Genomic DNA, 23,606 nt, shown 5'->3' on the forward strand with positions numbered 1-23,606 from the left:
TGACTCTCCATGGATCATTGATTCTAGAGCACCAAAACACATTACTGGTACATCCTCTTACTTTCAAACCAATCACCTTCTTTCTGGAAGAGACAAGGTGAGACTAGCTGATGGATCATACACTTCCATAGCTGGTCAAGGAACCATCTCTCTTCCCCTTGGCCTTACCCTCTCTGATGTCCTACATGTTCCAAAATTTCCCATTAATTTGTTCTCTGTTAGTAGTGTTACTAATTCATTAAGCTGCTCAATGACCTTTTTCTCTTCTCATTGTGTGATTCAGGATCTGGCCTCGGGGAGGACGATTGGTAGGGGACGTATGGTTGATGGACTTAACATGCTGGAGAATAAGGCTGGTCTTCATGTTATAGAGTCTATGAGTCAGTCCTGTAAGAGTCAAGTTTATTTATGGCATTGTCGCCTTGGTCATTTTTCTTTTGAGTCTTTAAAAGTTGTGTTTCCAGAACTATTTAAATCAATGTCCATTTCAGATTTCTCTTGTCAAACGTGTCAGATAAGTAAACATTGTAGAACTCATTTTTTTCAAAAAAATAGTAAATCTGAATTTCCTTTTCACATTGTTCATTCTGATATATGGGGCCCTGTTACTTTACCATCTGAGAGTGGTTACAAGTATTTTATTACCCTCATTGATGATTATGGTCTTCACTCAATTTCAGACTGAAATCCAAATTTTTGAGTCAGACAATGTGAAAGAGTTTTTTCATAGTGATCTCACAGAGTTCTTTGCTTCGCGTGGTTCACTTCACCGTAGCTCTTGTGCCCGGACACAACAACAAAATGGTGTGGCTGAATGGAAGAACCGACATCTTCTTGAAGTGGCTTGGGGTTTACTACTCCATATGAATGTCCCCAAACGTTTTTGGCTTGAGGTTGTTCTTTGTTCTACCTACCTCATTAATCGTATGTCCTCTCGTTGGTTAGAGTACAAAGCCCCACATCAGCTTCTCTTTCCTAAGGCCCCCCTTCTTTCCATTCCTCCTCGTGTATTTGGTTGTCAGTATGTTCAAAATCTATCTCCCACCCGTGGGAAATTGGATTCTCGTGCCATTCCTTGCATATTCCTTGGTTACTCCTTCACTCAAAAGGGATACCGTTGTTTTGATCTTGTTTCTCGGAAATTCTATGTCTCCATGGATGTTTCTTTCTTTGAGGATGATCCAATCTTTCCTGTTTCTCCTCAGGGGGAGTGTAGGCATCAGGAGAAACTTGGTTCAGCTCCCTCCTCTTCCTGATCCTCCTCATTTTCGTGTCCTCTTTCATTGTCGCAAAGGCGAACCAAATTCAAGAGCTATGGAGAATCTAGAAGCTGTACCTCTAGTGCCATCAAACTCCATGGGGGAGGATCATACCCACTCAGATAACTTGGCTCCCAATGATGTCCCTGATTCTATTGAAATTGATACCTCTGCTGCTAATGACCTTGACCTTCCTATTGCTCACAGGAAAAGTGTTAGATTGTGCACCACTAAACATCCTATTTCCAAATTTGTTTCCTATGGGAACATTTTGTCCTTTCCTTACCTCTATTAACAATGTCCCTATCCCCAAGAATGTGGTAAAAGCTCTTTAAGTACCTGAATGGACAGATGCCATGAAGGAAGAAATTAATGCCCTTCATAAAAAAGGCACATGGGAACTTGTAGATCTTCCTAAGGAAAAGGATCCAGTTGGATGTAAATGGATGTTCATTATTAAGCATAGGGCTGATGGAACGGTGGAGAGGTATAAAGCTCGCTTAGTGGCAAAGGGGTTTACTCAATTGTACAAAGTTGATTATGCAGAAAATTTTGCCCCTGTTGCCAAGATGAACTCCATTAGAGTTCTATTCTCTCGTGCTGCTAATCTGGATTGGGATCTACATCAGCTTGACATCAAGAATGCATTCTTGAATGGTGATCTTGAAGAGGAAGTTTACATGATTCAACCCCCTGGTTTCCTGGCTCAAAGCAATGAACAGAAAGTGTGCAAGTTGAAGAAGTCTTTATACGGGTTGAAACAATCACCAAGAGCTTGGCTCAGCAGATTCCATGTTGCGGTTCAGCAGAAAGAATACACGCAATGTCAATCAGATCACACACTGTTTGTGAAAAGAGGAGAAGGTAAAATGGTTGCTTTAATAGTATACGTGGATGACAAAATTGTTACTGGTGACTGGAAGAATGAAATCCAAAGGTTGAAGGGTTTCCTTGCTACTCAGTTTGAAGTGAAGGATCTAGGACCTCCCAGATACTTCCTTGGAATTGAAGTTGCCCGATCAAAAAGGGGTATCTTCATTTCCCAAAGGAAATATGTCCTAGATTTACTTCAGGACACTGGAAAGATGGGAGTGAAGCCAGTTGACTCTCCCATTGACCCCAACCATAAATTAGGTGACAACCAAGGTGAACCTCTCAAGGATGTGAAACAGTTCCAGAGGCTTGTAGGGAGATTGTTATATCTTTCTATGACTCGCCCAGACATTGCTTATGCTGTTGGTGTCCTCAGTCAGTTCATGCATGCACTTAGGTTCACTCATCTTGAAGCGGCAGAAAGAATCCTCCGATATCTAAAAAAGTTTCCTGGTGCTGGCTTGTTATTTCAAAGACACGGGCATTTGAAAGTTAAAGTTTATACAGATGCAAATTGGGCTGGATCTCAAAGTGACAGAAAGTCTACTAGTGGCTATTGCACCTTTATAGGAGGGAACCTTGTTACATGGAGGAGTAAAAAAGCAAAATGTGGTGGCTAAATCCAATGCTGAAGTTGAATATCGTGCAATGGCTCACGGAGTAGCTGAAAGTATGTGGATAAAGAATCTGTTGAGTGAGTTGGGTTTCCCATTGGATAAGCCTATACACTATTTTGTGATAACAAAGCAGCTATAAACATTGCTGCTAACCCAGTGCTACATGATAGAACAAAACACATCGAAGTTGACAAGCATTTTATCAGAGAGAAAGTCATCACAGGCGAAGTATGTACTCTCTATGTCAGCTCTGAGAACCAACTTGCAGACATCTTTACAAAAGGGCTACATCATTCCAGACATCATGATCTCTGTCACAAGTTGGGCATGATTGATATCTATGCCCCAACTTGAGGGGGAGTGTTGACAGATGTTGTTGTACACATATGTTTAGTACCACAAGGGTACTTTTGTAATTTCTTCATTTTTTATGTTGTACGACCATCCTAGTATAAATAATAACATACTGCACACGCCTACAGTATTCTTTTGGGCTCTCAGTCCTCTCGCCTCTCCTCACTTTCTCTTCTCTTGTTCAACAACTTGGAAGAGCAAGAAACAAACAGTGGTGGCAAGGAGTAGTGCAGAAGCTAAGTACAGGGCTATGGCTCATACCACATGTGAACTAGTATGGTCGAAGAGCTTGCTACAAGAGATGGGGTTCTAAGTTGATAAACCCATTAAACTATACTGTGATAACCAAGCTGCTGTTCTCATCTCTTCCAACCCAGTCTTCCATGAGAGAACTAAGCATATTGAGGTTGATTGTCACTTCGTAAGAGAGAAAGTGATAAGTGGAGTGATAACCACATCTCATGTGAGCTCAAGAAATTAGTGGGCAGATCTCTTTACAAAGGGATTGTCTCAGGGCAGAGTGGATTATATTTGTGACAAGCTAGGACTATATGACATATACTCTCCAGCTTGAGGGGGAGTGTTAGAATACATGAATCGGGGGTATTTTGGTCATTTTGGTTTATCTGTTTGAGAGTGAAAGGTCTATTTTATTTAAGTTTAAGTTATGTGTCCCATCTTTCATGAGGGACAATATGGTCTTTCTTGTAACTCTATTATTTTAAATAAATACAAGTGGGTCGGCTAGGGAGGACTGATTTTTCTTCTTCCTAATCTGGCCGAACCCTTCTTTTCTTCTTCTTCTTCTTCTTCTTCTTCTTCTTCTTCTTCTTCTTCTTCTTCTTCTTTCTTCTCTTCTTCTCTACTTTAACCTAGAATCGAATAGGGTTTTCTTACATTACCCATTGAAACTGAATCGTCACACCTTGTGCTAGCTGGTTGAACATTCTTTTTTCATTAGCAAACTTCCAAAATCCAATCTTCTCTTCTTGCAACCATATTATAACCAATTTTGAATCCCCTTCAATAATGAGCTTGCGGCAGCCCAGCTCTCGCGCCTTCTTTATTCCTTCCACCACAGCCAGAATCTCAGCTCGAAAAGAATGACCTACACCAGTAGGGCCAGAGAATAGAGCAATGACTTTCCCATCTTCATCCGTAAAGGTTCCTCCAATTCTAGAAGGCTCCGGATTACCTTCACTACTCCCATCAAAGTTCATCTTAGTCAAGCCAAAGGCTAGGGGAGACTAAATGGAACTTGTCTTGGGTTTAGCAAGTGCTGAGTTGGCCACTTCCTTCCAATTTCTTCTTATCATATCTGTGGAGATATTCTCAAACAAATCTAGAGATTTCACCCAACACACCACTCCAATAGTAATTGTTTCAATAATGACCTCCTTATTCCTCTCCTTTTCATTAAAGATCCTTGAATTTCTTTCCTGCCACATTGTCCAACATATGGCAGATCTAACACATCTCCAAAGAATTCTACCCTCTTCTTTGGCCAACTTAAAAAGGAAGAGGCAAACAAGCTATGTACATCTAGCGGGGGCATCCATCTGCAACCAAATAAAGAGAAAAACCATTCCCAAATATATGAAACAAGAGAAAAAGATATTAGTAAGTGATAGCAACTCTCACCATTTGCCTTACAAAGGATGCACCAATTAGAGGTTAGACACCAATTAGGTCTTTTTCTCTAGAGCAAGTCACAAGTGTTACATCTTCCAGAAATGCTTCCCAACAAAAAGCATCAATCCTTGGGGGAATCGGCTTGCCCCAAAGTTCAAGATTTGGAAGGCCTATATCCGAGCTATTAGAGGGTTGTGTTAAGGCCTTAAAAAAGGAAGCACAAAAAAACTCACTAAAAGAGGTCAGAGTCCAAAGTCTACCTTCCCTTCTCCCTGGTTCCAAGATCACCCCACCCAAGGTCTGAATTAAGGCAGAAACATGGTTGACTTCAACATCCCTAAGGGCTCTTCTCAGACCCAAATCCCAATCAAAGCCAAGAAATGTATTTGTAGGTGCCACAAAGGTGGACACAGACTCATTTTTAAACATGGAGATGGAATACAAGGAAGGGAATTGTTCTTTCAAGGTCACACCTCCCACCCAAGTATGTTCCCAAAATTATACCTGGTTTCCAAAACATAGGTCATACCTGATCAATGGCAAGAAGGAACGAAGAATGGCATGTATAGATTTCCAAGGAGAAGCTTGTGTAGCCCTTGCCAAAACTCCAACATCCCATCCATCTGCCATTTGCCCATGAATGCTCACAATCACCTTAGTCCATGGATTATCCTCCTCCCTTGGCAACCTCCACAACCATTTCCTAAGTAAAGCCTCATTTCTCCTTCGAATACTTCCTATCCCCAATCCATCCATCTCCTTAAATATGGTGACCACCTCCCACCCAATTCTATGATCTCTTTTTTTTTCCCCCGGTTCCCATAAGAAATCTCTCATCAAATTTTCCAACACCCTGCTCACTCCTTCCAGGATCCTAAATACAGATGAGAAGTAAATTAGCAAGTTGGTCAAGGTAGACTTTAATCAAAGTGATTCTACCACCCAAGGAAAGGTAATTCCTCTTCTACAAAGCTAACCTCTTAGCAAACCTATCCACCACCAGGTTCCAAAAACTATTATTTCTTAGATTAACTCCTAAGAGCAAACCCATATAATTTATAAGCCACTCAGAGGTTACACATCCTAGAATTTCTGCCCTCTTAGCCAACTCTCTCTCCTTCATATTGATCCCCACCACACAACTTTTCTCAAAATTCACTCTTAAGTTTGACATTTTTTCAAAGATCTATACCACCAATTACAAATTCCTGACCCATCTAAGCTCCTCACCTTCACAAAACAAAACGGTATCATCAACAAACTGCAGGTGGGTGATTAGAACTCTATCTCCGCCCACTCTGCATCCCCTCACTAGGTGTCTAGAATCTACCCTAGTTATTAGTCTGCCCAAAACTTCAGCAACTAATGTAAACAGAAATGGAGAGAGGGGCCCCCCTTGCTTAAGGCCCCTAATTGCAGGGAAATTATCTTACACTGCTCCATTCACTAAAATAGAGTAATGGCAAGAGTCTATAAAGCCTTGAATCCACTTGCACCATTTAGCCCCAAATTCAAAAATTTCCAAGACTTAGTAAGAAGGACCAATCCACCAAGTCATAAACCTTCTCTAGATCCAACTTACATATGATTCCTTTTCTCCCACTTCTTTTCAAGTCCTCCACACTCTCGTTGGCTATTAAGATCTGATCTGTTATTTTCCTATTACTAACAAAGGCACCTTGATTTTGGGAAATGAGGTGAGGAAACACAGCCCTTATTCTCCTTGAGAGCACCTTAGCAATGATTTTGTAAAGGTTGTTTACCAAATTGATAGGTTTGAACTCCTTAGGATGAATAGCACCACTCTTCTTTGGAACCAAAGCTATAGAGGTAGAATTCAACCCTGGGTTTATCACACCCCTCTCGAAAAATTCATTAAAGACTCTCTGAAGGTCATGTTCGAAAATGTCCCAACAATTTTGGTAAAAAACCATTGTAAAACCACCTGGTCCTAGCGCTTTAGTTCTATCAATTGAGAAAACAGCTTTCTTTATTTCCTCCAACTCAAACCTCCTTTCAAGCCACACCTTAAGCTCCTTAGGTACCTTAGGCCAGTCCAACCCTTCTAGCCAAATTCTTCCATTTAGGGGTCCCCTATAAATATATTTGAAATGGTCCACAAACACCCCAGCTATCTCAGATTGTTGAGTAAGTGTTACATCATCAACCACTAATTTAGAGGTTAAATTTTTCTTTCTTCTATTATTTGCCATAGCTTGAAAGAATTATGTATTCTTCTCTCCTTCCTTCACCCATTTGTGTATGGATTTTTTCCTCCAACTAACTTCTTCCTTGTATAGATGATCTTCTAATTGCTTCCTTAAAATCTATCTTCACTGTCCATCTCCTCAATTCTATCTATCACTTCCTAGTTTTTATCTTCCTCATACTTACTGTAGTTCTTTGCCTCAGGCTATAAAAAGAACCATAGACTCAAGGCAAAGGGGCACATCCTTACAGAGAATTTGGCAGAGAAGAAAAGAGGAAGCAGTCTCAGCACACTAGAGAAGAAGAGAGGAAGCAGTTTCAGCACGCTAGAGAAGGAGAGGAAGAATCTGAATCCAAGAGGGAGGAAGGTTTAGTTGCTGCACTTGTCTTCAACCTCCAAAGGCTAAAGTTTTCTTGTTATTCTATTCATTCTTTGATGTGTTCTTGTTGTGTTTCCCCTTTAATTTTCTTGAGTATGCTGAATTTAATGATGTCTAGCTAAATTCTCTTAACTAGGGTTTAGATGGATTTTGATCTTAAGATTATATAGTTATTTGTTTAATTCAATTCAAGACCTTTATTATTTGTATGAGGAATTTTTATTGTTGTGCTTAATGCTTTAAAAGAATTGGCCAAAGGATTGTTATGAATTAAATCCCTAGGCAATAAAAATCGTATGATAGACTATGATATCGAAAGATGATTAGCTCATGTGTGGGAATCAAGAAAGCTTAGTGAGTCAAATCCCCTTCTACGATTAGAGGTTTCCAAAGAAATTAATGCTTATTTTACCTTTTGACAACCACTTAGAAATTTGATGGTAGAATTGGATTAATAAAGGATTAATATGACTTGAAAAAGCTTATTAATTAATTGAGGGAAATCCACCATCACATGCAAATAACTTTAATATACCTTAGGGTAATTTTGGTCTTGAGTTGGATTAAATAGGTAATTATATAACCTTGATTTAATGAAACCTAAACCCTATCTGCATTCATCCATCAATTCAGTTTTTATTAAGTTCTTGGATTTGCATTAACTCTTTTAGTTTTTATTCATTCAATTGATTCACGAGTTCAACTTAGGTTAGTTTAAAATTGATTTGGTAATTTGATCTAGTCTTTATAGGATCGACACTTTTCTCATCATTATACGCACATTTGACTAAGGTACACTTGCCTGAATTAACTGTGCAAAAATTATGCAACAAGTTTTTGGCGTCGTTGTCGGGAACTAATTTATTGCATATGAAAACTACTGAATTAGCCTTAGATTGAACATCTATTTGTTTTATTTTCGGATTTAATTAGGAAATTTTTTATTTTTTTTCTTTTCTTTGCAGGTTCTTAGTGCATGACACACACTAGTGGTGGAGAATTAATACCACTTGATCAAGAAGTCAAAAGGACTTTGAAGAAGCGAACGAGGGAGAGAAAGAACAAGATGGCTCAAGACCAAAATAATCCAAGGACATTGAGCTTCTAAGCTATACATACTCTAGATGGTACTACATCAAGCATTAGGAGGCCGAATGTGCAAGCAAACAATTTTGAGATCAAGCCTGCAATTATTCAGATGATCCAGATGAGAGTACAATTTCCTGGTCCCAATGATGACCCTAACTCTCATATTAAAAATTTCTTGAAATATGTGATACTTTTAAGCATTATGGAGTTAGTGATGATACCATTAGACTTATGTTGTTTCCATTCTCCCTATGGGATAAAGCAAAAGATTGGCTTAACTCTTTTCTTACAGGTTCGACTACTACATGGGATGGGTTGTTTCCATTCTCCCTAAGGGATAAAGCAAAAGATTGGCTTAACTCTCTTCTTGTAGGTTCGATTACTACATGGGATGACTTAGCACAAAAGTTTTTATCTAAGTATTTCCCACCTGCTAAAACGGCTAAATTAAGGAATGACATAACAACTCTTTCTCAATTGGATAATGAAACCTTATATGAGTCGTGGAAGATATTTAAAAAACTGCTTAGGAAGTGTCCTCACCACGGTCTACCTGTTTGGATGCAAGTGCAAACTTTTTATAGTGGCATTAATCAATCTAATCGTTCAATGTTAGATGCAGCTGCAGGTGGTACGCTTATGAGAAAAACTCCCGAAGAAGCATATGAACTTTTGGAGGAGATGGCAACCAATAGTTAGCAATGAGGCAATGAGAGAACAAATAAAAAGGGAGTTGGAATTCATAATGTTGATTCTATCACTATTTTATCGACTCAACTTGTTGCATTAAATAAGAAATTGGAAAATTTGGGGGTTTCAATCCCTACTCCAACACTTACAATACAGGATGGAGAAGCCATCCAAATTTTTCTTGAAGTAATAACCAACAAAGAGTACCTCCCGGCTTTCAACAGAAACACCAAAGAGAAGAAGTCAAATTTGGAGGATATGATGGCACAATTTTTCAATAGTATGAAGGCAAGAATTCAAGGGTTAGGAACTCAAATTGGACAACTTGCTCAAGCAATTTCAACAATGCCACAAGGAGGATTACCTAGCAATACCGAGAAGAATCCCAGGGAACAAGTAAAGGCCATCACTCTGCGAAGTGGAAAAGAACTTGGAAAAAAAGGAAAATATGATAAGCAGGTAAAAGAGGAAGAAATCCGAGACCTTAAAGCCAAAGAGAAGACTGTGAGTCATCAAAGGAGAAAAAGGGAAGTTCTTCTACTCTTAATTTAAAATCTTACAAACCCCCTCTTCCTTTTCCTAAAAGATTTCTTAAGGCTAACTTGGATAAGCAATTTGCTAAATTTTTAGAGGTGTTTCAAAAGTTACATATTAACATTCCTCTTCTTGATGCTATTTCTCAGATGCCAAGTTATGCCAAATTATTGAAGGAAATAATCTCAAACAAAATAAAATTGGAGGAGTTTGAGATGGTAAAGCTTAATGAGGAATGCTCAGCGATCCTACAAAATAAATTACCTCCAAAACTCAATGATCCAGGGAGCTTCACTATTCCGTGCACCATTGGTGAAATTAATTTTGACAAGGCTTTATGTGATCTTGGTGCAAGCATTAATTTGATGCCCTTTTCTGTAAGCTTGGGTTGAAGGAGCCAACACCTACCACTGTTTCTCTTCAATTGGCTGACAGAAGTATCAAATATCCAAGGGGAGTAGAGGAAGATGTTTTGGTAAAAGTACATAAATTTATTTTTCTTGTTGACTTCATCGTTTTGAACATGGAAGAAAATTATGATATGCCCCTAATTTTAGGAAGACCTTTTCTTGCCATAGGAAGAGATTTAATTTATGTCCAACAAGGAAAACTTAGCCTTAGAATTAATGATGAGGAAGTTATTTTTAATGTGTTTAAGGCTATCAAACATTCCAATGATGAAAAAGAAGTCTTAATGATAGATTGCATTGATGATTTCGCAGATAGAAAGTTCCATACATTCAGGTTAGATGATCCCATAGAAAATTGCATTGCTAACTCTTTTGATGTGAACGAACAAATTTTAGATGAGAGGCATAAGGAGGCCATAGGCTATTTGGGAGAAAAGCAAAGAGGACTCGTGACAAAAAGAGAAAAACTTTTGCCTTTGGATATTTCCTCTTCTTCTTCAAAAGCCAAGCCATCAATCGAGAAGCCTCCTACTCTTGAACTTAAACCTCTTCCTTCGCATTTAAAATATGTTTTTTTAGGGAACTCATCTACCTTACCTGTGATTATTCCTTCTTATTTGACAGGTCTTGAAGAAGAAAAGTTGATAAGGGTGCTTAGGGAACACAAAAAGGTGATTGGATGGAGCAATGGTGACATTCAAGGAATAAGTCTATTAGTTTGCATGCACAAAATCTTGATGGAAGAAGGATTCAAGCCTATGGTGCAACCCCAAAGGAGGTTAAATCATAAAATGAAAGTAGTAAAGAAAGAGGTGATAAAATGGCTTGATTCAGGTATTATTTTTCTTATCTCTAAATCTTCTTGGGTAAGTCCTATGCAAGTTGTACCTAAAAAAAGGAGGGACCACTGTAGTCGAAAATGAAAATAATGAATTAATCCCTACAAGGACAGTAACAGATTGGAGGGTATGTATCGACTATAGGAAATTGAATGATGCTACTAGAAAATATCATTTCCCCCTTCCCTTTAATGATCAAACAATTGAAAAACTTGCTGGTCAGGAATTTTATTGTTTTCTTGATGGTTATTCTAGTTATCACCGAATTTTCATTGCTCCTGAAGAACAAGAGTTACCTTTACATGCCCTTATGGAACATTTGCATTTAGGAGAATACCTTTTGGTTTGTGCAATGCCCTACGACTTTTCAAAGATGCATGATGTTTCTATTTTCGGATTTCATTGATGATTTTATGGAGATATTTATGGATGACTTCTTTGTTTTTGGATCTTCATTCAATGCATGTTTGCATAGTTTGTCTTTGGTGCTTAAAAGATGTGAGGAATCTAACATTATTCTTAATTGGGAAAAATGTCATTTTATGGTTAGGGAAGGAATTGTTTTAGGCCACAAAGTATCTTCTAAAGGTATTAAAGTGGATAGAGCTAAAATTGAATTAATTGAAAAGCTTTCTCCTCCAAAATCATTGAAAGAAGTTAGAGGTTTTTTGGAACATGCAGGTTTTTATAGGAGGTTCATTAAGGACCTTTCTAAAATTGCTAGGCCTTTAACTAATCTTTTAGTGAATGACGCACCTTTTGTGATTGATAGTGCTTGTTTACATGCATTTAATTGTTTAAAAGAGAAATTGATCCAAGCTCCCATAGTTTCGGCCCCTATGTGGAATTTGCCTTTTGAGATCATGTGCGATGCAAGTGATGATACTTTAGGTGCAATTTTAGGACAAAGAATAGACAAGAAATTTCATACCATTTATTATGCAAGTAGAACCATGAATGATGCACAAAGAAATTATACAACAACTGAAAAGGAATTAATTGCTGTAATATTTGCTATTGAAAAATTTAGACCTTATTTGATCTTATCTAAAGTGATTGTTTATACTGATCATTCTGCATTGAAGTATCTACTTGCTTAAAAAGATGCAAAACGTAGGTTGTTAAGATGGATTTTATTATCGCAAGAATTTGACCTAGAAATCAAAGACAAGGCATCGAAAACATGGTAGTTGATCATTTGTCTAGATTGGATGGAGAGTATGTGGAGAGCATGGATAAACACCCTTTGCATGATGAATTTCCTAAAGTGAAATTATGTTTTGTGCATGATAATGATGAACCATGGTATGCTGATTTTGCTAATTTTCTTGTAGGTGATGAGTTGCCCCCTAACATTTCTTTTCATCAAAAGAAAAAAAAAATTATCTGATGTGAGGCACAATCTTTGGGAGGAACTGTATCTATACAAGATTTATGCAGATGGCATGGTAAGAAAATGCATACCAAAGGAAGAGGTGCGAAGTATACTTAGTTTTTGTCATGACAAAGAAGCAGGGGGATACCATGGACCATCCAAGACGACGGCAAAGGTTTTACAAAGTGGATTTTATTAGCCTACCTTATTTAAGGATACTTATTCCTTTGCAAGTTCTTGTGATCGATGCCAACAGATAGGTAATATATCAAGGAAAAATGAGATGCCCCTAAACAATATTCTTATTTGTGATATTTTTTATGTTTGGGGCATTGATTTCATGCGTCCTTTTCCAAAATCCTTCAATAATGAATATATACTTGTTGTTGTTGATTATGTGAGTAAATGGGTGGAAGCAATTGCATGTCCCACTAATGATGCTAAGGTTGTAATTAAATTCTTGAAAAAAAATATTTTTACTAGATTTAGTACACCGAGGGCTATCATTAATGATGAAGGTAAACACTTTTCCAATAAACAGTTTGATAATTTATTAATTAAATATGGTGTTACCCATAAGATTGCTATCCCTTATCATCCTTAAACTAGTGGACAAGTAGAAATTTCAAATAGGGAATTGAAAGGTATTTTGGAAAAGACTGTGAGCTTAATTAGGAAGGATTGGTCAATGAAATTAGATGATGCGCTTTGGGCTTATAGGACAGCTTTCAAACCGCCTATTGGGATGTCTCCTTATAGGTTGGTGTTTGGTAAGACTTGTCACCTTCCTGTTGAATTAGAGCATAAAGCATACTGGGCTATGAAACTGCTTAACTATGATTTGCAAGTTGCAGGTGAACAAAGATAGATGCAATTGAATGAACTTGAAGAATGGTGGCACAAAGCTTACGAGAATTCTAGAATTTATAAAGAAAGAACCAAGGCATGGCATAATGCACACATTAAAAAGAAAGAGTTCACAGTTGGGGACAAGGTTCTTCTTTATAATTCTATATTGAAGTTTTTCCTAGCAAACTAAGGTCAAGATGGAGTGGTCCGTACATAGTGACTAAAGTTTTTCCTCATGGTGCAATTGAAGTATTTAATGAAACTAAGGGGGCTTTCAAAGTCAATGGGCAAAGATTGAAGCCTTACATTAATGGTGGACATAATTCTTTCTTCAAACCCATCTTTCACTTGAAGGATCCATGAAAATGGAAATAGAGTCAAGCTAACGACTATAACTTAGAACTATATTTTTCATTTATGCACTTTAGGATTTCTAGTTGTTTCATGTTTCTTTATTTCCTTTTAAATTTTGTTTTAATTTGTGCTTTTCTTTGCTACTGCCGTTTTTCTTTTCTTTTGATTGATGAAAGGCAGATTGCAATTTTGGAGTCTAGAGATATGAAATTTCAACATGTGCAGCTGAAACCAAGACCAACTCTTAGATCACTAGGCCCTACGAATTACTATGAAACCTTTAGTAAGGAACCTTTCGTCTCTCCCCTCTTCCACTGAATTCAATATCCCCTTCAATGTCCAAAATAAATCTCTCAACTTCTAATCTTTTCTTCTTTTCCCTATTCTTATTGACCTCAGTTGTCCTAGAAGTCTTTGCGATTCCTATTTCCATCTCCACTCTTTGGGGCTTACAGAAGGCTCTACACGTTTTGGAGTTATTTCCAGCAACTCTTCTTTCTGTTTGTATTCCTCCAACAACTCACAATTCTCTCTCCTTTGTTTCAAAAGGAAAAACTTCCTCACTTCCCTTTCTAATCTTTTCTTCTTTTCCCTATTCTTATTGACCTCAGTTGTCCTAGAAGGCTTTGCGATTCCTATTTCCATCTCCACTCTTTGGGGCTTACAGAAGGCTCTACACGTTTTGGAGTTATTTCCAGCAACTCTTCTTTCTGTTTGTATTCCTCCAACAACTCACAATTCTCTCTCCTTTGTTTCAAAAGGAAAAACTTCCTCACTTCCCTTTCTGTCACCTGTTTTTACACATTGTGATGCTGGGGTAACTGTTTCAGGCAAAGAACCCAGATTAGTACCCGAAAACAAATGGACAAATGTACCTGGACCTGTTGGAGGTAAGTGAGAAGAGGGCTGAAGAGGGATTTGAAGTTTCCTCAGGAAGCTTCCCCTTCAACTGTCATTCTCTGTAATGTGACAGAGTAGGATGAATTCCCTCTTGACCGATACCATGAAGAGGCCGTGTTTCATGAATAAGCTTAGTTGTTAGAGGGGTGGTCTCCTGCTGAACCTCAGTAAGTGTTGCTAAAACCACCTTACCATTGTGCAACACACCATCTGGAGAAGGAGTAACCTGTAAGCAATTGTTGGAGCTCAACATTTTTTCATTCTCTTCTATTCCCAGACTAGACAAAGCCAAACCTTGTATTTTCTCCTCTTTGAATGGAAGCTCAGTATTCAAACTACCCTCCTCAAAGATATCGCCTAAATCTTGTAAATCAACACTGCCCAGACTAAGAGTTTCTCTCGTATCCGAATCAGAACAGTTTTTGTCTTCTATCAACATCTCCACCTCGAGATGTTGCCAAAACAGCATCTATCTCTACCCAACCTTGATTGTTTTTTCCTTCAGAAAAACAGACCAGCTGCTTCCTACATTTGTTGAAGAACTCTTATAGGAAAATGAAAGAACCCTTTGCATTCCTTTTTCTTTCCACTACATACCTTCTAACAGTCTCTGAAAACTTTTCTTTCCATCTAACCTGCTTCCCTTTAGCTGCAGCTCCAGACACAAATGATTTGAGCCAATCAACCATCTCTAGGCCTTCCACTAGAACCATGGCCTTCTTCATCGCCCTTATCTTCAGGCTACATCTTCCTTTGATCCACATCTCTTCGAAAAGAAAGTCATAGCCACAACCTTCACGAATCCTACCTCCATCTCTTCTCCACTAACTTGCCTTTTTTTTAAATTCCGCTATTCATCAACTATTAGCTTGTCTGTAAATTGTAATTATTTTAGATTCCACCACCCATATTTGGACATCTATTTTCTTATCTCTTTTTTCCATCTTTTAATGTGAGCATCTACAACTACTAATTTATGATGTGTGGTTAAGTTATCATTTTTAACTGAAAATTCAAAAGACGTAGCTTTAAGGAAAATCTTACAGGTTTGAGTAACAAATGTTTATTGTTTAGTTGGAACTTTTTGTACATGTAAATTGAAAAAGAATGACTATTAATAATAACATAAACCTTAAGGTGCGTATGTTTCTCCATAAAATGGACATAAAACTTTTCAATCTAAAATATTTCGGCCACTATTTCCATCCCTTTCTGAAAACAAAATTTTCTACTCTTCTAATTTTCTTTTATGCAAATGACAAGGAAAACAAAGTTTTCATTGTAAAAGGGGCAAAGATATAGCTCAAACATTTCAGCATGAAAAAATTTCTATCCATTCTATTTTGAAACAAATGGAGCCAAAGTTGTTTCAGCATGAAGTAATGAGAGCATTAAGAAGTACATAGAAGAATGTTACAAGCAGGTTCTGTTGTGGAAAACATTTCATAGAAAACTTTAGGAAATATTGAAAATATTGAAAAGCATGCCTAAACAACATATCCTGTGCATAGTCAATAATCCTAGAATATTTGAACAGTCTGCAAAGATGAACCAGCATAAAAGTAAATAGTTAATGAGAAAGATGTGAATAATAGAAGTACTACATTTTAATATGGGTAGACTTATCTCCACTTGGACTTTCCATTGAACATCTTCCTGTGTCCTCATCTTCAAAGCATATCACCATGTTCTCTTCATAAAAGAATTATGGGGGAAAACTGCGTTAGCATGATCATTTCTTTTCTTAATAAGCTCAAAATCTTTTTACTAATGTATGAAATGGTATGTATAGATATATAGGAAAATCAGCTGGCTCAAATAGATTTACAGTATACTGCTCTCTACACCCAAAACATTCAACCAATTACAAACAAAATATCTGCAACTAAAGCATTTATTCATTCAGCGCAAAACCCTATGCAAAGGAAAGTTACTGTAGAGGAGATGGGCCAAATGGCCCATAGACTGTCATTTCATGTTACGTTTATGTTTCCCTCTGTAATGGGCCTTATTCTGGGCCCATACTCTGTAATGTTCTGTTTTTTATAATTTCTTGCCCATTCAAGGGCCTTTCTGTAATATTTCAAAGACTAACTTAATAAAATGTTTAGTGTTAGAGTGAGGTTTAGTTCGAACCTCTCACTCTCTAACTCTCATTGCCGCCAGCTCTCTCTCTTCTTCTTCCTCTTAATCTTCTCTTGTTTGTTTATTTTCTGGTTTGCATCTAATCTCAAGCAGTTCTATACATCAAGAGTACTGTTTTTCAACTTGGTATTAGAGCGGGTCAGAGCTTGGCGTGACCCTCATGTGGTTCTAGTCCAGCCAACTGCATGAGGATGTTCTAGGGCTGGAAGCTTAAAGTCTTTTGCCTGGTTCTTGGAGGTCTTTGGAGGGTGCCCAAGTCTCTACCTACTTGGAGAACAGTTCGGCGACCAGGAAGAATCAGAGAGAAAAGTGTTCGGCCTGATTTGGAGCTCAAATCAGAGATTCACATACTTTAAGTTACTGCAGTTGTTGTTGGGTTGTTTTCTTTGCTTGGGAGGGCTGTTAAAGTACTCGAAACCCTTCTCCATTATGCCCTACTGTTCGGCTGTTGCTGGACTGATTCAACTCAGAAATTTCTGGGTTATTTTGGGGTGCAGTTGGGCTGTTGTTGGACTGTAAAGTTGCTGAAACTGGTTTGGACTCAGTGGTATTAGTCTCTAATTCAATCCAGCCTTTTCTTAGAATTATACGAAATACTATTGAAGTGGTTTTCTACTAGTTATCAGTAGGGTGTTAACTACTGCACATAGAGTGTTTGTTAAAAGGCCTCTTAAGGACTGTGGACTGTTATTTCTTCTCTTTGGGACAACAGTTGTTGGGGACCTGAAATACTTTGTGTTTGGAGGTCAGCTGGTTGTTTCTTGAAGGCTGAATTAGTATTTCTTCTTCAAGAAAGAGCTGCCATCAAGACTGAACTAATTTTGTGAGCTGTGTGGTGTTGCCAATTCAGCTCAAACCAAGTTCATCAAGAATCCCTGCACCTTGAGAAACTTATTAAAACCCTAATTGGAACCTTTTCATGATGGACATCTCAAACCTTGAAAGCAAGAGTGCTGCCGAATATGGACAGACTTTGGGAACCCCAGCCGATTCTATGTTGGCTGTAACTACAGTTAAACTTGATGGGACCAACTACTTGGCATGGTCACAATCAGTGAAAATCCATATTTGTAGTAGAGGAAAATGGGGGTTTGTTTCTGGGAGCAAGAAAGCTCCCCCAGATGATGATCCATCTTATGAGAGATGGATGCAAGAGAACTACACAGTGATTGGGTGGCTTGTGAATTCAATGTAGCCACAGATTAGTCAACACTATCTTTGGATGAATTCGACTAAGGAAATCTGGGATTGTGTTGCAGAAACCTACTCCCAGAAATTGAATGTTGTCAGAGCCTAGAAACTGAGGAGTGATGTGAAGAATCTAAGACAGGGAGAGAAATCCCTTGCGGCATACTTCTCAACCTTGAAATCTTTATGGCAAGAGATTGATCTGATAGAGGCTGTAACATGGGATACCCCCAATGATGCTAAAACATATAGGAAATTAGTTGAAAGGAACAGGGTCTTTGAGTTCCTAACTGGGCTGAATCTTGAATATGATATCACAAAGCAAAACATTTTGTCCAAGGAAAATGTTTCATTTTCACAAGCATATGCTTTGGTCAGTAGTGAAGAGAGTAGAAGACAAGTACAAGTTCAAGGAGTTGGCATCAATGATCATTTTGCAAATATGGGATTTAAACCCAAAGGGGTTATAGGGGCTCCCAATGACATAGGAAAGAAGGAGGTGGTATGTGAATATTGCAAGAAGCCGAAACACACCAAAGACAAGTGCTAGAAGTTGCATCCCAATCTTGTCCCTACTTGGTTCCAGAAGAAAAATGATAGTAGAAAGACAAGGAGTGCAAATGCAGCCATGGGTACAGATATAGAAGTTGAGTCTGCCTGTGCACAATTGGCAGCCATGAAAGCCGAGTATGAGAAGTTTGGAAAGATGATCAGTCATCTTGAAGGAGTAACTTCATCATCCAACCTTCTGGAAATTCAGCTACCACCGCATTTTCACACTCAGGTATAAGAGCTTCTGCTAACCATGCATCCAACTCAGGTAATCCTAAGACCCCTTGAATCATAGACTCAGGTGCTTCTGATCACATGACCAACCTTTCCACGATGTTTGTTTCGTATGATTTACTTCCTGGTCGTGACAAAATCACCTTAGCTAATGGTTCTCTTGCCTCTATTTCTGGCAAGGGAACTATCAAGGCTACAGACTCCTTATTCTTATCTTCAGTCTTCATGTACCTAAATTAAATACCAACTTATTATCTGTAAGTAGGATAGAGAGAAATTTTTTGAAATTCGCACAATCTATTCCGCAAGATTCGGGCGTCCATACGATGGATATCTCATCCCTTCACATTATTGGAAGACAAAGGGGTCTTTCAGAGACTTCTTATGAAGCTTCTGTACCTATGCATGACTAGGCCAGATATTGCGTATGTTGTCAGTTGTATTAGCCAGTTCACGCATGCTCCTAGAGATACTCATATGGCAGCAGCAGAACGGATTTTGTGCTATCTGAAAGGCTCTCCAGGAAAATGAATTCTATTTACCAAGCATGGTCATCTGAAACTTGAAGCCTATACTAATGCTGATTGGGCTGGAAATATTGATGATAGAAGATCTACTTCAGGGTTTTGCAGTCTGGTGGCTGGTAATGTTGTCTCTTGGAGGAGTAAGAAACAGTCAGTTGTGGCCCGATCCTCCAAAGAAGAAGAGTATAGAGCCATGGCACATGGAATCTCAGAATTGTTGTGGCTAAGGTCCTTAATGGAAGAACCTGGGATTGATCATGACAAACCCATGATGTTGTACTCTGATAATCAGGTTGCCATCAACATTGCTCACAACCCAGTACAACATGATAGAACCAAACATATTGAGGTTGATAGACACTTTATTCGAGAAAGAGTCTCTTCCGGTGAAGTGTGTCTTCCATTCATTGTTAGACAGTTTTGTATGCCCTTAGCTTCAATCAAAATTGATGTACTTTATGAGTTTATTGTAAATGAATAAAAGTGCATATTTGATTCATGTTCCCTTGGTATGTTTCTGTGTAATACCCTTAAACTGGACACTTATTGAGACTCGTGTTACTTTAGAATGTTCACAGCCAGTGGGTCGGTCTGGGGAGACCTATCCTGACAAGGCTGACACTGTGGTGCCACCAAGTCGGTTGGGGTGGCTTGTCTCAGCTATCGGGGTGAGACCCTAGGCACATACAGTGTGGGATTAATTGAATCTTTGAACTGGACCAGATTTCAAGTATTGCCCTGGACCTTGGAGATTGATGGGCAAAACTGGAAAGTTACACCCGACCCCTAAACTCGATTATGATACTGCACTAGGTGTCGGATTGGGCTGTCTTTGATATACCATAGACTGTCATTTCATGTTATGTTTATGTTTCCCTCTGTAATGGGCCTTATTCTAGGCCCATACTCTGTAATGTTCTGTTTTTTGTAATTTCTTGCCCACTCAAGGGCCTCTCTGTAATATTTCAAAGATTAACTTAATAAAATGTTTAGAGTGTTAGAGGGAAGTTTAGTTCGAACCTCTCACTCTCTAATTCTCATTGCCACCAGCTCTCTCTCTTCTTCTTCCTCTTAATCTTCTCTTGTTTGTTTATTTTCTGGTTTTGCATCTGTAATCTGAAGAACTATACTCGAAGTAGCAAAGAAGAGAAGAGAACCACAGAACTGAAGAGAATGTCGATATGTACTATCCAGTCGACCAGTCCTTTATTTATAGATGAATATAGTACAAGGTACAAGAAATTACTAGGATGCCCCTGATTAGTGATGGGACACCCAGATGACTTAAATCATTAAATAGGATTAGGCCCATTAACACAAGCCCAGTTACAAGATAAGTTAAACATAAGAATGGGCTAATAAGAACTCTTATCAGCCGAACATCACTCTAACATTCTAACACTCCCCCTCAAGCTAAGCATGAATATCAATCATGTTTAGCTTGCCAAGTGTGTCCCTGAATTTCGTTGATGCCGGCCCTTTAGTTAATACATCTGCAATCTGCATCTCTGATGGAGTATAAGGCACACAAAGTTCTCCTTAAATAATTCTCTCTCTGACAAAGTGTTGATCAATTTCAATATGTTTTGTCCTGTCATGTTGCACAGGATTGTTGGCAATGTTGATAGCAGCTTTATTATCACAATACAGCTTGAGAGGACCCTCAGTCTTGATACCAAGCTCATTAAGGAGAGTCCTGAGCCATAAGAGTTCAGCAACCCCGTGTGCCATAGCCCGGTATTCTGCTTCTGCACTTGATCAAGCCACAACATTCTACTTCTTACTACGCCATGTGAATAGGTTTCCTCCCAAGAATGTACAGTAACCTGAGGTTGATTTTCTGTCTCCAACGGACCCAGCCCAATCAGCATCAGTGTAGGCTTCAATTTCAAGTCTGCTGTTTTTTCTTAATAGAATTCCTTTCCCTGGGAAAGTCTTCAAGTATCTGAGGATTCTTTCCACTGCTCTCATATGAGGGGTCTTTGGTGAGTGCATGAATTGACTGACAACATGCACTGCATAGGCAATGTCTGGCCGTGTAAGGGATAAGTATATCAGTTTTCCAACCAACTTTTGGTACCTTTCCTTATCACAGTATTCCTCACCCATTGATTCTTGTAATCCATGGCTTGGTTCAATTGGATTGTCTGCTGGCCTGCACCCCAACATGCCTGTTTCCTCTAGGAGATCTAGCACATACTTTCTTTGACATATGTAGATTCCTTCTCTTGATCTAGCAACTTCAATTCCAAGAAAGTATCTCAGATTTCCCAGGTCTTTGATCTCAAATTCTGAAGCTAAGAACACCTTCAGCCTCTTCATCTCTTTCACATCATTTCTAGTAATCACCATATCATCCACATACACAATGAGTGCTGTAAGTTTGTCATCCAGTCTCCTTGTAAACAATGTATGATCTGCACTGCTCGGAGTGTACCCTACTTTCTTCATGGCCAAACAAAGTCTCTCAAACCATGCCCGGGGAGATTGCTTCAAACCATATAATGCTTTCCTTAGTTTACATACCTTCCTTCCAACATCATATCCAGGTGGGGGTTCCATGAATACCTCTTCATGAAGATCACCATTTAGGAAGGCACTCTTCACATCCAGTTGATAAAATTCCCAAGAGAATTTTGCTGCTAGTGACAGTAAAACCCTGATTGTGTTGAGCTTTGCTACTAGGGCAAAGGTTTCCTTGTAGTCAATTCCTTCCTTTTGTGTAAATCCCTTTGCCACAAATCTGGCCTTCTACCTCTCAATTGACCCATCTTCCCTGTGCTTTACTGTGAATACCCACTTGCACCCAACAGTGCCTTTCCCTTCTGGCAGGTCCACCAATTCCCATGTCCTTGCTTTCATTAGGACTTTCATCTCCTCATTCATGGCTTCTTTCCACCTTGGATCAGATGCCGCCTCTGAATACCTGGAAGGGACACATACAGAGGAAAGGGCAGACACAAAGGAATGATAGGCAGGGGATAAGTGTGAATAAGAAACATAATCGGCTATGGGATGCCGAGTGGTACAAGAACGAACAGGCTTACGGAGAGCAATAGGAAGATCCAAATCTGAATTGAGTGAATCAGAATTACCTTGGATTGCAGAGACAGATTGATCTGAGATCAACTAGTTGCAATCATGAGGTTGAGGGGCCTTCTTCCTTCTACTGTATGTAAGTATCTCTTTCTCTTGTTTACTAGAACCTTCAGAAGCATCAGCCGAATCTGGAGAAGCAACTGGCACAGTGGAAGTCTCACTAGGTTGACCCGAAATGTTACAGCTAGTAGTAGTGGAAGGTGATGAAATGGGAACAAAAAAGAAGGGAGAATGAGAATCCTCTTCCAACCCACTACTCTCCCCCTGAAGAGGATTCTGAGAAGACTGGAAATAGGGTTGAGACTCAAAAAAGACTACATCCCTAGTGACATATCTTTTCTTGGAGACAGGATCATAACACTTATACCCCTTCTGCGTAGGAGAGTACCCCAAAAATATTCCCTTTGTAGCCTTAGGATCCAGCTTGGTTTTCTTTGGATCTTTCACATGTATGAAGCATGTACAACCAAAAACCCACGGGGGAAGAGGAAATTCTGGAAGAGTGGGACACAAAACAGAGAAAGGGGTCTTCATACCCAGTACCTTAGATGGCATCCGATTTATCAGGTATGATGCAGTAAGAATAGCTTGAGACCAATATTGCTTGGGCACATTCTGCTGGAAAAGAAGGGCTCAAGCTGTCTCCAATAGATGCCTGTTCTTGCACTCAGCAACCCCATTTTGCTGAGGGGTGTAAGCACATGATGATTGATGTAACATGCCTGCATCTTCCATGAATGAGTTCAGGGATCTTTCAAAGTATTCAGCTGCATTGTCTGAACGGAATTGCTTGATCTTTTTATCAAATTGTGTTTCAACCATCTTGCAAAACATCATAGTTATCCGGGGAACTTCTTCACGTCCTTTCAACAGATAAATCCAAGTGCACCGAGAATAATGGTCAATAAAACTGATAAAGTAACGGAAGCCATCAATGGAAACAATGGGTGAAGGACCCCAAACATCAAAATGAACCAAATCAAAAGGGGCTTGAATTTCATTACTAGAAATTGGATACATTGATCTACATTGTTTTGACATTTGACACACATCACAAATTAAACACTGACTCGGAATGCCCTTACATAATTCGGGAAACAACATTGCTAAGGAAGAAAAGGACAAATGACCTAGCCTAGCATGCCACAAGTGCAGCCTAGCTATTGACTCCACACTTTCCGGACTAGTAGTAGAAACTTGCAAGGCTGAGCTGACATCTTCATCAAAATAGTAGAGGCCCCCATACTCATGACCACTCCCAATCGTTCTCCTCGTCAATCTGTCCTGGAAGACACAATGAGAAGGAAAGAAAGTTATACTACAGTTCAAGTTTTTTGTAAGCTTTGAAACAGACAACAGATTTGAGGTAAGACTAGGAACATGTAGGACTGATTTAAGAGAGAGATCCTTGCTTAGGTCAACAACCCCCTTTCCAGAGATGGTGGAGAGGGACCCATCAGCTACTCTCATCTTATCCTAGCCAGACAACAGATGATATGTG

General features: G+C 38.9%; 1 protein-coding gene and 1 non-coding gene across 15 annotated transcripts in view; both read right to left on the minus strand.

Annotated features, from left to right (window-relative positions):
* Positions 1 to 23,606, minus strand: part of LOC148879128 (uncharacterized) — a 207,098-nt gene that overhangs the window by 77,350 nt on the left and 106,142 nt on the right. For all 14 annotated transcript variants that reach the window (XM_088960546.1, XM_088960544.1, XM_088960551.1 and 11 more), the window contains one exon: positions 15,968 to 16,055. In XM_088960546.1, the coding sequence (XP_088816672.1) occupies positions 15,968 to 16,055 (88 nt within the window). The remainder of the gene's footprint in view (positions 1 to 15,967; positions 16,056 to 23,606) is intronic.
* LOC148879129 (small nucleolar RNA R71) lies at positions 8,857 to 8,963 on the minus strand. Its single transcript, XR_016106374.1, has one exon. It is a non-coding gene; the product is annotated as a small nucleolar RNA R71 (small nucleolar RNA).

The sequence above is a fragment of the Nelumbo lutea genome, chromosome 1 (assembly GCF_056320005.1).
Source record: "Nelumbo lutea isolate HS-2025 chromosome 1, American lotus-T2T, whole genome shotgun sequence".
NCBI classification, from domain to species: Eukaryota; Viridiplantae; Streptophyta; class Magnoliopsida; order Proteales; family Nelumbonaceae; genus Nelumbo; species Nelumbo lutea.